The sequence below is a fragment of the Theropithecus gelada genome, chromosome 4 (assembly GCF_003255815.1).
Source record: "Theropithecus gelada isolate Dixy chromosome 4, Tgel_1.0, whole genome shotgun sequence".
Taxonomy (NCBI): Eukaryota; Metazoa; Chordata; class Mammalia; order Primates; family Cercopithecidae; genus Theropithecus; species Theropithecus gelada.
In genome coordinates, this window is record NC_037671.1 from 168,836,185 (window position 1) to 168,849,822 (window position 13,638).

At 36.8% G+C, this 13,638-nt stretch overlaps 1 protein-coding gene across 1 annotated transcript in view; it reads left to right on the forward strand.

Moving 5' to 3' along the window:
• The window catches only part of ZC2HC1B (zinc finger C2HC-type containing 1B), a 65,605-nt gene extending 53,344 nt beyond the window's left edge, over positions 1 to 12,261 (forward strand). Inside the window, exons 7-8 of the mRNA XM_025384083.1 lie at positions 11,560 to 11,644; positions 12,057 to 12,261. Of these exons, the coding sequence (XP_025239868.1) occupies positions 11,560 to 11,630 (71 nt within the window). The 3' untranslated portion in view covers positions 11,631 to 11,644; positions 12,057 to 12,261. The remainder of the gene's footprint in view (positions 1 to 11,559; positions 11,645 to 12,056) is intronic.
• The last annotated feature ends 1,377 nt before the right edge of the window (positions 12,262 to 13,638 follow it).

The window sequence follows — 13,638 nt, forward strand, 5'->3', positions numbered from 1 at the left end:
TCAGTTCTAGAATTTTATTTGGTTTCTTTTCAGGATTTATCTCCGTGGATATTTCCATTTTGTTCACATATCTTTTTCTTGAGTCTCTTCACATCTTTTTTTAGTTCTCTGAACATCTTCAGTTGTTTGAAAGTATTTGTTTAATAGATCTGTTTAGTATATCTGTCATCAGGTCTTTTCTGGGAACAGTTTGTGTTGATTTTTTTTTTCTTTGAAGGGGCTATACTTTCCTCTTTCTTTGTCTGGCTTGTGATTTTCTTTGTTGTAAATTGGACATTTGGACCTAATAATGTGTAACTGTGGAAATTAGATTTTCTCACTTCTGCAGGGTTTGCTATTCTGTCTCTGTCTGTCTCTGTCTCTGTCTCTCTGTGTGTGTGTGTGTGTGTGTGTGTGTGTGTGTGTGTGACTGTCTCTCTGCCAAGGATCAGTCTGAGGTGTCAACTTAAGTAAGGTTTTCTCAGTCTTTTTGAGCCTGTGCCTTTCTCTGGGTGTGGCATGTTCACTTTCTAATTTCCTAATATATGTAGTTTTTTTTTTGTTTTTTGTTTTTAAAAGCCTAGTTTTTAATGTCTAGTTTCCAAAAAGGGGAAAAGACCAAAATAAAAGGAGAGAAGGGCACTATCCCTTTAAATCCCTTGGAAGTTACTTCAGCCAGAGGAGAAGGGGCTTACAACAATGATGGAAGGTACAACAACAATGGCCACCTGCCCCCTTGTCCCTCTTTGATCAGAAACAACAATCAGTGATCAGAGAATAAATCTCTGATAGTTAGAAATTTTATTTGGGTTCCTATTTGCCTACCATGGCTCCCACAGGCCATGTCCAGATTGATCCAGGAATATGTGCAGAGCTGCCTGCCATGCAGCTGAGGGGTGGAGGATGTGTAGCTGTTGCTCTGCTAAGATCTGAAATTGATGAAATTAACTGTATCTTACTGTTCAAGCCTTCCCCTGGAAGTTTTGAGTCTTCAATAGACTCCAGAGTCCAAAATAGTTACAGGGGACACATTCTGCCAGTGCAATTGTTATCTAGGAGGGGAGACAAATTCCTGGTGCTTCCTACTCTGCTATTTTTCCAGAATTCTGACAAGTCATTAGTTTTTTCCTCATTTGAGAAAAACTTAACAATCAGGTAGATATTAGTTTTAAGTAAGAAAAAAAATTTAAATTGTATTCATTTGGTAAAACTTTTACTAATACGCTTTTTTCTAAAGTACGATGCTAGTGTCCTTCAGAAAAATAAAAAACAATGTCTTTATATTATGGTTTCTTTTTTTATTTTTCAGAGATAATACATATGAGAATGCTTAAAGGAGCAAAAAACACTCCTTGAAGTTTGAGGTCAGATCTTATTTCTCAAGAAGGAATATTTCTTAAGTTATAAGAATTAGATAACAAATCAACACGAGGGTCTAGAACAATTGAGCTCTTGTTTAGTAAACTTGGAAAGAGATCATGAATGGGAAAAGACAGCATGTCAGTTATGGTGTTAAAAATCAGAAAAGAATTTCCTTCCTTGAACTAATTTCTTTAAAATAGCAACAAGACATAAGTGAAAAGGCCCCAAGTTAGGAATCAGAAGTCTTGTGTCCTAGTATGTGATGTTAAACAGAACATTATAAAGATACCATTCTAATACATAAGAAAATAGACTAGTAGATCAGTAAATCTAAGCAAAATGGTATTATGTTTGCTCTTGACTAGTTAATGATAATTTGTAAGTACTGTGATGTCACTAAGTAAAAGGCAAAGTTCTTAAAATAGTTGGCACGACTGGGCACGGTGGCTCACGTCTGTAATCCCAGTACTTTGGGAGGCCGAGGTGGGCAGATCATGAGGTCAGGAGATGGAGACCATCCTGGCCAACATGGTGAAACCCTGTCTCTACTAAAAATACAAAAATTGGCCAGGTGTGGTGGCACGCACCTGTAATCCCAGCTACTTGGGAGGCTGAGGCAGGAGAATCGCTTGAACCCAGGAGCTGGAGGTTGCAGTGAGCCAAGATCACCACTGCACTCCAGCCTGATGACAGAGTGAGACTCTGTCTTAAAAAAAAAAAAAAAAAAAGAGGTTGACACTAAATTCCATAATACCATCTGAGTTCACCTTCTCCTATTTCTTCTTTTTCTTAAAAAACTGAATCCCAAAATACTGTGCTATTTCTTCTTAATCCTGCTCCAGGTTCAGGTGGCCCCAGGTTGTTCCTTGACCATAGCAGCCATGCACACTCCTGTCTCATGACCATTCACTGGCTGCCCCCTCTGCTGAAAACAAAAACATTCTGCCAGTAATCTGCACTGTTCACTCATTCACTTCCTTCAGTTCTTTGCTAAAGTGTCATCTCAGTGAGACTTCTCCAACCTCTGTATTTAAAACTAACCAAGCCTTCCCTAATTCCTTTGTTATTATTTCCACATAACATTTATCACTATCTAATATTCAATATATATTTAACTCATTTGTCTCTCCTGCGCCAAAAAGAAATGGGATGTAAGTTTCAAGAAAGGGGAATTGTCTACTGTATCTTTCTCTATTGTACTGGAATATCCCTACTTTTTAGAGTTGTTTGTGGCACACATGAGGCACTCAATAAATACTTGTTAAATGAAATGTATGGGGAGAAGTGGAAATCTTGATTCCATAATTTCACACTCAAATTATTATCATAGAATAGAATTATCATGTTAATTAGCTTTAGGAGACAGCTTTATTTTATTTCAAGTTCAAGATGCTTTTTAAATTTAATTTCTTACTCTCTACTTGCTTACGTTAAAAAATATAATTGCTGGCTGGGTGTGGTGGCTCACATTTATAATCCCAGTGCTTTGGGAGGCCAAAGTCAGAGGATCGCTTGATGCCAGAAGTTCAAGACCAGCCTGGGAAACATAGCAAGACCTTGTCTCTACAAGAAAAATTTAAAAATTAGCTAGATGTGGTGGCACCCACTTGTAGTTCTTGCTACCTAGGAGACTGAGGTGGGAGGGTTGCTTGAGTCCAGTACAGGTGTTCAAGGGTTCAGTGAGCTATGATCATGCCACTGCACACCAGTGTGGGTAACAAAATAAGTCCTTTTCTCTTAAAACAAAATAACAAAAATAAAGTTGCTAGGGTTAATGTGTCTTTAAATTAGTCACATGTAATTTGAAGTCATTCCAGGGAGGAATTAGAAGCATACTGGGTGAAGGTGAATCTCTAAAGTATTTAAGGACTTGGAGAAAAGTACCAAATGCCTTTCATTGATGCAAACAAGCGCATGCATTAGTTAGAATCTCACTTAGCGAGATTTCCTTTGTTCTGTTCTGGTATTAGTCTACTTGTAATATGGTGGTCTTTTTGTTGATATATACTATTTGTGGAATATATACTATTTTTATGGAATGCATGTGGTATTTTTGATACATGAATAAAATGTGTAATGATCAAATCAGGGTATTTAAGATATCTATCACCTCAAACATTTATTATTTATTTGAGTTGGGAACATTTCAAATCTTCTTTTCTAGTTATTTTGAAATATACAATATATTGTTGTTAACTGCAGTCACCCTACTGTGCTATCAAACACTAGAACTTACTATTTCTATCTAACTGTTTTTTGTACCTACTAACCAACCTCTCCACCACCACCCTGCCACACACATACCCTTCCTGGCCTCTGATAACTATCATTCTATTCCCTACCTCACTGAAAAAAACTTTTTTAGCTCCCACATATGAATGAGAACAAATATTTGTCTTTCAGTGTCTGGCTTAATTCATTTAACAATAATGACCTCTAGTTGCATACACATTGCTGCAAATGACAGGATGTCATTCTTTTTTATGGCTGAATAGTATTCTACTGAGTATATATACCACATTTTCTTTTTTTTTCCAATTTTATTCACATTTTTTATTCATTCATCCGTTAATGAACATTTAGATTGATTTCATATGTTGCTATTGTGAATAGTCTTGCCATAAACAAGAGGATATGGGTATCCCTTTGATATACTGATTTCCTTTCCTTTGAATAAATACCCAGTAGTGAGACTACTGGATTTTATGTTAGTTGTATTTTTAGTTTGTTAAGGAAACTTCATACTGTCTTCTGTAATGGCTGCACTAATTTACTTTCCAAACAACAGTGTATAATATAGAGTTTCCTTTTCTCTGCATCCTCACAAGCATCTGTTATTTTTTGTCTTTTTGATAAGAGCAATTCTAACAAGGGTAAGATGTCTTATTGCAGCTTGGATCGGCATTTCCCTGATAATTCATTATGTTGAACATTTTTTCCACATACCTGTTGTCCATTTTTAAGTCCTTTTCCCCCCCTTTAACCAGAGGTGAGAGAGGTATGTCTTCTTTTGAGAAATGCCTACTCAGATCCGTTGTCCACTTTTTCATGGGATTATTAGTTTTTTTGCTGTTAAGTTGTTTGAATTCCTCAGGTGTTTTTGTGTTGTGTTAGATAAAAAACACAAAAAGTTGTTTGAGTTCCTTGCTTATTCTGAATATTAGTTCCTTGGCAGATGAATGGTTTGCAAATATTTTCTCTCATTCAGCATGTTGTCCTTCTCACTCTGTTGACTGCTTCCTTTGCTGCATAGAAGCTTTTTAGTTTACATAGTCCCATTTGTCTATTTTATTTTTGTTGCCTGTGCTTTTGAAGTCTTAGCCATACATTTTTTGCCTAGACCAATGTTTAAGAGCATTTTCCCTATTTTCTTTTAGCAATTTCATACTTTTTAGGTCTTACGTTTAAGTCTTTAATCAATTTTGGGATGACTTTTGTATATTGTGAGACATAGGAATCTAGTTTCACTTTTCTGTACTTGGATATCCAGTTTTCCCTGTGCCATTATTGATGAGTATGCCTTTCCTCAATTTATATTCTTGATGGCTTTGTTGGAAATCAGTTAGCTATAAATGCATGCATTTATTCCTGGAGTGTCTATTCTGTTTCATTGGTTTATGTGTCTGTTTTTATACCAATACCTTGCTGTTTTAGTTACTACAGCTTTTTAATATATTTTGAAATCAGGTATGTGATGCCTCCAGCTTTGTTTTTTTTACTCAGGAACACTATGGCTATTTGGGCTCTTTAACGGTTCTATACAAATTTCAGGATTTTTTTGTATTTATATGAAGAATGTCATTGCCGTTTTGATCGGGATTACGTTGAGTCTGTAGATTGCTTTGCATAGTATGGTCATTTTAACAATATTAATTCTTCTGAGTCATGAGCATGGGATATCTTTCCATTTGTTTGTGTCCTCTTAACATTCTTTCATCAGTGTTTTGAAGTTTTCCTCGTAAAGGTCTTTCACTTTCTTGGTTCAATTTACTCCTAAGTATTTTATTTTTCTTAGCTATTGTAAATGAGATTGTTTTCTTTTTTAGCCAGTTTATTATTGGCACATAGAAATGCTGCTGATTTTTATATGTTGATTTTGTATCCTGCAATTTTACTAAATTCATTTATTGGTTCTAAGAGTGTTTTTGGTGGAGTCTTTAGGTTATATACATGCATACACATATAAGTATATATGTATTTTTTATATATATATATATCCATGTCTATATAGTACATACACACACACACACACATATACATATATCCATGTTATTTACAAAGAGGCACAGTTTTACTTCCTCTATTCCAATTTAGATGACATTTATTTATTTCTCCTGTCTGATTGCTCTGGCAAGGACTTCCGGTACTATGTTGAATAAAAATGATGACCCAATCTCTAAATAAATAATAAAAATGAAGTGGTGGAAGTGGATATCCAATATCTTGTTACAGTTCTTTCAGCTTTTCCCCATTCAGTATTATGTTAGCTAAACATTTGTCAGATATGACCTTTATTATGCTGAGGTATGTTTCTTCTATGCCTAATTTGTTAAGAGTTGTAATCATGAAAGGAAGTTAAATTTTATAAAATTTCTTTTCTCTGTCTATTGAAATGACCATATTGTTTTTGTCCTTCATTCTGTTGTTGTGAGGTATCACATTTATTGACTTGCATGTGTTGAACTATCCTTTCATCTGATATATTATCCTTTTATGGTGCTGTTGGATTCACTTTGCTAGTATTTTGTTGAAGTTTTTTTGTGTCTGTGTTCGTCAGGGGTATTGGCCTGTAGTTTTCTATTTCCATTATGTTCTTGTCTGGTTTTGGTATCAGGGTAATACTGGCCTCACAGAATGAGTTCAGAAGAATTTCCTCCTTTGAATTTTCTGATATAGTTTGAGAATAATAGGTGTTAGTTTTTCTTTACAAGTTTGATAGCATTTGGAAGTAAAGCCATCCGGTGCTGAGCTTTTCTTTGTTGGGAGACTTTTTATTACTGATTCAATCTCATTACTTGTTATTTTATTTTTATTTATTTTTTTGAGACAGAAGATCGTTCTGTCGCCCAGGCTGGAGTGCAGTGGCACAATCTCCCCTCACTGCAAGCTCCACCTCCCAGGTTCACGCCATTCTCCTACCTCAGTCTACCGAGTAGCTGGGAGTACAGGCGCCCGCCACCATGCCCGGCTAATTTTATGTATTTTTAGTAGAGAGGGGGTTTTACCATGTTAGCCAGGATGGTCTCAATCTCCTGACCTCGTGATCCACCTGCCTGTGGCCTCTCAAAGTGCTGAGATTACAGTCATGAGCCACCCCAACCGGCACATTACTCGTTATTGGTCTGTTCAGGTTTTTCTTTCTGATTCATTGTTTTTTTTTGTTTTGTTTTTTGTTTGTTTGTTTGTTTGCTTTTTGTTTTTTTGAGAGGGAGTTTCACTCTTGTTGCCCAGGCTGGAGTACAGTGACTCAATCTCGGCTCACAGCAATCTCCACCTCCCGGGTATAAGCAATTCTCCTGCCTCAGCCTCCCAAGTAGCTGGGATTACAGGCATGTGCCATCACACCAGGCTAATTTTTTTTTGTATTTTTAGTAGAGACAGGGGTTCTTCATGTTGGTCAGACTGGTCTCAAACTTCTGACCTCAGGTGATCCGCCCACCTTGGCCTCCCAAAGTGCTGGGATTACAGGCATGAGCCACGGTGCCCAGCCCTGATTCATTCTTGGTAGATTGTATGTGTCTAGGAATTTATCCATTTCCTCTAGCTTTTCTAATTTGTTAGCATATAGTTCTTTATAAGTCTCTGATGCTTTCTTGTATTTCTGTTGTATCAGTTGTAATGTCTGTTTTTGTTTGTGATTTTGCTAATTCACATCCTCTCTCTTATTTTCTTGGTTAGTCTAGCTAGTGATTTATCTATTTTGTCTTTTCAAAAAACTAACTTTTCATTCCATTGACCTTTGTATTATTTTTAAGTCTCTATTACATTTAATTCTGCTCTGATCTTTATTTTTTCTTTCCTTCTGCTAATTTTGGATTTGTTCTGCTCTTGCTTTTCTAGTTATTGAGGGGTATCATTAGCTTGATTATTTGAAATGTTTCTACTTCTTGATATAGGCATTTGTTACTATGAAATTCCCTCTTAGCACTTCTTTTACTACATCCCATGGGTTTTGATATGTTGTGTTTCCATTTTCATTTGTCTCAAGACATTTATTTCCTTCTTTCTTCTTCATTGACCCAATGGCTGTTAAGCATGTTATTTAATTTCCAAGTATTTGTACGGTTTCCAAAGTTCCTGTTGTTATTGATTTCTAGTTTTATCCCATTGTGATCTGAAAGGTACTTGATATGATTTTGATTTTTTTTTAATTTAAACTTGCTTTTTGGCCTAGCATATGGTCTACACTAGAGAATGTTTCATGTGTTGATGAGAAGAATGTGTATTCTGTCACTATTGGATAAAATATTCCATGCATGTCTTTTAGGTACATTGATCTGAAGTGCAGTTTAAATCTAATGTTTCTTTGTTGGTTTTCTGTCTTGATGATCTGCCTAATATGGAGAGTAGGGTGTTGAAGTCTTCAACTATTATTGTATTGGAGTCTATCTCTCCCTTTAGATCTAATAATATTCGCTATATATTGCTATATATTTGCTATATAAGCTAGAGGAACTGGATGTTCTGGTGTTAAGTTCATATATATTTAGAATTGTTATATCTTCTTGCTGAATGGATCCCTTTATCATTATACAGTGACCTTGTTTATTTATTTAAAATAGATTTAGGGGGTACAAATACAGCTTTGTTAAATGGGTATATTGCCTAGTGCTGAGGTCTGGGCTCCTAGCGTAACCATCACCTGAATAGTGTTTATTGTACCCATTAGGTAACTTTTCATCCCTCACCCGCCTCCCACCCTCCCACCTTTCCAAGTCTCTAATGCCTGTTATTCCAATCTGTATGTCCATGTGTGCATACTATTTATCTTTCACTTACAAGTGAGAACATGCAGTATTTTACTTTCTGTTTTTGATATTTTACTTAAGATAATGGTCTCCAAATCCATACATATAGCTGCAAAAGACATTATTTTATTTTTTCATGGATACATAGTATTCCATATATATATACCACATTTTCTTTATCCAATCATTCATTGATGGTTACTTAGGTTGATTCTGTGTCTCTTGTGACTAGTGCTGTGATAAGCATGAGTGCATGTATCTTTTTCATAAAATGATTCTTTTCCTTTGGCTATATGCCCAGTAGTTGGATTGCTGGATCAAAGGGTAGTTCTATTTTTAATTCTTTGAGAAATCTCTATACTATTTTCCACAGAGGTTGTCTAATTTACGTTTCTACCAACAGTATATAAATGTTCCCTTTTCTCTGCATCTTTGCCAACATCTGTTATTTTTTGACTTTTTAATAGTAGCCATTCTGACTGGTATAAGATGACATCTCATTATGGTTTAAATTTGCATTTCTCTGATGATTAGTTATGTTGAATATTTTTTCATCTGCTTGTTGGGCATTTTTATGTTTACTTTTGGAAAATGGCTATCCATGGTTCTTTGCTCACTTCCTAATCCTTTTGTTGTTGTTGTTGACTTGTTTGAATTCCTTGTAGATTCTAGATATTAGTCCCTTGTCAGATGCATAGTTTGCAAATATTTTCTTCCGTTCTGTAGCTTGTCTGTTCATTGTCTATTTCTTTTGCTCTACAGAAGCATTAGTTTAAGTCCCATTTGTCTATATTTGTTATTGGTGCATTTGCTTTGAAATCTTAGTCTTGAATTCTTTGCATAGGCCAATGTCCAGAAGAATTTTTCCTAGGTTTTCTTCTAGAATTTTTAGTTTCACATCGTACGTTTCAGTCTTTAACTCATCTTAATTTTTGTATATAGTGACGGATAAATCCAGTTTCATTGTTTTGCATGTGGCTATGCAGTTTTCCCAGCACCCTTTATTGAGTAGGGTGTCCTTTCTCTGATGTATGTTTTTGTCAACTTTGTTAAATATCAGTTGGCTATAGGTATGTGGTTTTATTTCTGGTGTAGCAGGAAGAGCCACAGACAAAACCCCTCAGACACCGAGTTAAAGAAGGAAGTGGTTTCTTCAGCCGGGAGCATTGGCAAGACTCCTGTGTCAAGAGCCAAGCTCACCGAGTGAGCAATTCCTGTCCCTTTTAAGGGCTTGCAACTCTAAGGGGGTCCGTGTGAAAGGGTTGTGATTGATTGAGCAAGCAGGGGGTATGTGACTGGGGGCTGCATACACCGGTAATTAGAAAAGAAATGAACAGGACAGAGATCTTCACAGTGCCTTTTTAATGCAAATAACCGGTTAGGTCAGGGGTAGATCTTTAACTTCCAGGCCCAGGGTATGGTGCCGGGCTGTCTGCTTGTGGATTTCATTTCTGCCTTTTAGTTTTTACTTCTTCTTTCTTTGGAGGCAGAAATTGGGCATAAGACAATATGAGGGGTGGTCTCCTCCCTTACTGGGTCCTCTATTCTGTCTGTTGATCTATATGTCTATGTTTATACCAGTACCATGCTGTTTGATTACTATAGACTTGTAGTATAATTTGGAGTTAGGTAATGTGATGCCTGCTTTCACTACCTGGGTTCTTTTCAGTTCCATATGAAGTTTAGGATTTTTTTTCTAATTCTGTGAAAAATGTCATTGTTATTTTGATAGGAATTATATTGAGTCTGTAGATTGCTTTGGGCAATATGGTCATTTTAACAATATTGATTCTTCTAATCTATGAGAATGGAATGTTTTTCCATTTACTTGTGTCCTCTTAACTCTCATCAGTATCTTGTAGTTTTCCTTATAGGCATCTGTTACTCCTTGGTTAAATGTATTCCCAGAGTTGTTTTCTTTTTCTTTTCTTTTCTTTTTTTTTTTTGACTATTAGAAATGGGATTGACTTTGGTTTGGTTCTTAGCATGATTATTATTGCTGTATAGAAATGCTACTGATTTTTCTATTGATACATATTTGGAAATTATTTTAGAGAAAGATGTGGCTCTTCTTGCATTCCTAAAAGATTCTAATGTTCAGCTGGGAAATGAGTGTATAGCCTAGTCAGCAAATATGTACTGGTGGCTGTTTTCTGGAGGCTTTTGTTATATGAGTGATAAATATACTGGAAGGTACTGCCAAGAAGCTGCTTCTCCAAGATCTTTGTACAGAGACTAATGTCACGATGAGCGTGTAGTTCTGGGATCTAGACCTGCATTGCTTTGTATATTTAGTAGTGGATTGCATTAGTACAGCTTTGCTGGTGTGGGCTCTACTTTACTTCTAGATCCAGTGGATTTTCATCAAGTTAAGCATTTTACCTTCACTAGCATTCCATTCTTTACCTAATTTACTTATGTAGCAAACCTGTCGAGCATCAAAGTGTCAGTTGCGGATTCTTTGGCAGAAGTAAAACCAGTTTATGTTTCAGTAAAACTAACACTGAAAGCTCTTTCTATTCCTATCCTTTGAGAGTTTGATCCACAATTTCCTTGTTATTGCTCCTTCATAAAACACTGAGTAGAAAGGAGGCTTCTTAGGACAGAGGGGACTTGTTCCTTTTTTATTTTTTAACAAAAAAGAACCTCTGAGAATCCTGTCCCCTACGATGTGGTCAGGGGGTGCTGTGGTGTGCGCATATCCATAAACTTGTGTATCTCCATACCTAACAGCGCTGCTGGGCTCAAGGGAAAAGAATACTGTTTGCAGAATGAATCCATTGTCACGTAGACAACCTCAAGCAGGGAAGGAAGCTTATTCTTCCATAAGGCTTAGCAAAGTCTTCTCATATGAGAGCTAGCAAAGAATTTGAAGATCCAAAATATCAGGGTCCATTTTGAAAGCTGGGGCAATAGTGGAGGGGGTGTCGAAAGTCCTAGTATATAAAAGGTGGGTTACCTGAGGTACAGTCCAAAGTCCATGAGTAAACAGAGGCTAGGGGCAGAGGAAAGAAGACACCTGAGGGAGCCCCTGTTTTCCTTATTTGGTTCAGGCCAGAGAGTGGGTATTTGTCTGTAGCTACCCTACCCTTACTACCCTCCCCACAACACTCCCCCACCTCTCACCAAAAAAGAAAAAAAAAGGAAGAATAGAAACTTTTGAACCCATGTGGGGATTTCACAATCATGTCTTCTTTTCTTGGTAATGTTCTGCTTTGACATAATAACAAATCTGTTTGTGTTTGCAAAGGATTAGCTATGGACCCTGCTTCTGGAGCAAAACTCAGACAAGGATTTAGTAAATCTTCTAAAAAAGATTAACTCCTAGAAGCCAGGTAAGAAAAAAAAAAAAATCACCTCTAATCCAGGTGTTCCTGGTCAGTTAATGACTTTTAAGAGAACGGATGCATAGTAGGCAAACTGAAGAGACGTTTGGACAAACTCCAGATTGAGTTAACAAAATGTATGCTCTTGAAACTGACTCTTCTGTTAAACATACAGTTCAAAGAGGATATTCAGTTTTTGATTTATGACTTAATAGGAAAGGGGAATGATCCTTCACTTTTGACCGGAAAGGTTATTGCCTTGTCCCTTTTTCTAAGTACCTTACCTTCAAAAAGAATAGTTCCCTGAGAGTGTGAATTGTTTGTAAAACAATTAAAAGTCTAAAGAGGCCTATATTATTTAGCATTCTCAATGTGGAAACAATGACGTTCTAAAGTAAATGCCTCTTCTTTCTGCTTTCAGGCTGGCTCCCTGAAACCCATCAGCCTGGATGGCTGCATACCCCAGAATGCCACCTAAGGGGAGGGAACGGTAGATGTGACATCGGTTTATATACCCTTGATTCTTCTTGAAGCATCACTTAGAACAAGTAAAACTAGCTTCAAATTTTTATTTACTCCCTTTGAATTTTTCAAAACAAAAGCATGAAACACATCAACCTGTATAATACATGATTCAAATTCACTTGATGTTTTTTAATTGGACATTTGATGGGTTTTTAAGACAATGTTGTTTTAATATTAGAACCTTTTTAGTAGACTAGTAATTGGAGTACTAACATTATTTACTTACTAGGAAAATCTTTCTTTAACTAGCTTCATTTTATGTACTAGCTGTGAAATCTCAGTTTTGATATTGGCATCTAGTAAGTATTAAATTATAGCTATTATACTTATTTTAAATGTTTATGTATATACTGTGTAGAAGTGTCTTACATATACCGGTCACACAGACCATATTTGGGGGGAAACACTGAAGTGGAGGAGAAAAGATTACCAAAATCTTCCATACTGTGGGAAGAATGTTCTCAGTGGCCTCAAGGCATTTATTTATCATGGCCAAATCAGAAGCTATCTATTCATTTCGTTAGCATTGATTTATACAGAGCTGTTGGGAGGTGACCCTCTCTTCTCTTTGCAGTCTTTTTTTTTTTTTTTTTTTTGAGACAGGATCTCAGTCTGTCACCCAGGCTGCAGTTGTGCGATCTTGGCTCAAGCAGTACCTTCCACCTCAGCCTCCCGGGTAGCTGGGACCACAGACTTGCGCCACCACAACCGGCTAATTTTTTGTATTTTTTGTAGACATGGGGTTTCGCTATTGGCCAAGCTAGTCTTGAATTCTTGAGCTTAAGGCATCTGCCTGCCTTGGCCTCCCAAAGTGCTGGGATTACTGGCATGAGCCACTGTGCCCAGCCTCTTTGCAATCTTAAGGGTCAATAGATCTCTTTTTGTAGAATGAATTGTACTTATACTTTTAAATCCAAGAACTTTTTCTTAACCTCGTAAAATTTTAATTAGGACAATTAAACCGTTTCTTTCTGTCCAAATGTAAGTAGGAGAATCCCAGTCTACCCCAGCTTGTAATGCAGAATATCTGAAATTCTTATGCTCTGTATTTTGGGGACCAAACTCCAAATGTTATGTTCTGCGTTCAGGAAAATCAAGTATGTGTTGTGGAACTGACAGGAGACAGTAGTAAGCCATGTAAAAGTATCTGTGGAAGCTTCTGTAAATGGATGTCAGGAGGTTTTTAGCTGAGATGAGCTACTCCTTTTTCCCCTTTTGCTCTGGGAGATTGCTTTGCCTCTGAGAACAAAGAGGGGATATGGGAACTGACTTAAACATCCCCAAGCAGTGGACTCCTACTAATGGAATAACTTACATCACTTTGTCTCATTTCCTCCCTGTGGGTTTCATTGTAGTTTAAAGACCCAGGTCTGTCTGGCAGCTGGGTCTCACAGATTAAGCTTCCTTCTCAGTTCCAACCCTGGGTAGCAGTTTGCCCCTTAAGTGGTCATCAGCATCATTGTTAAGGACTGTGAGTG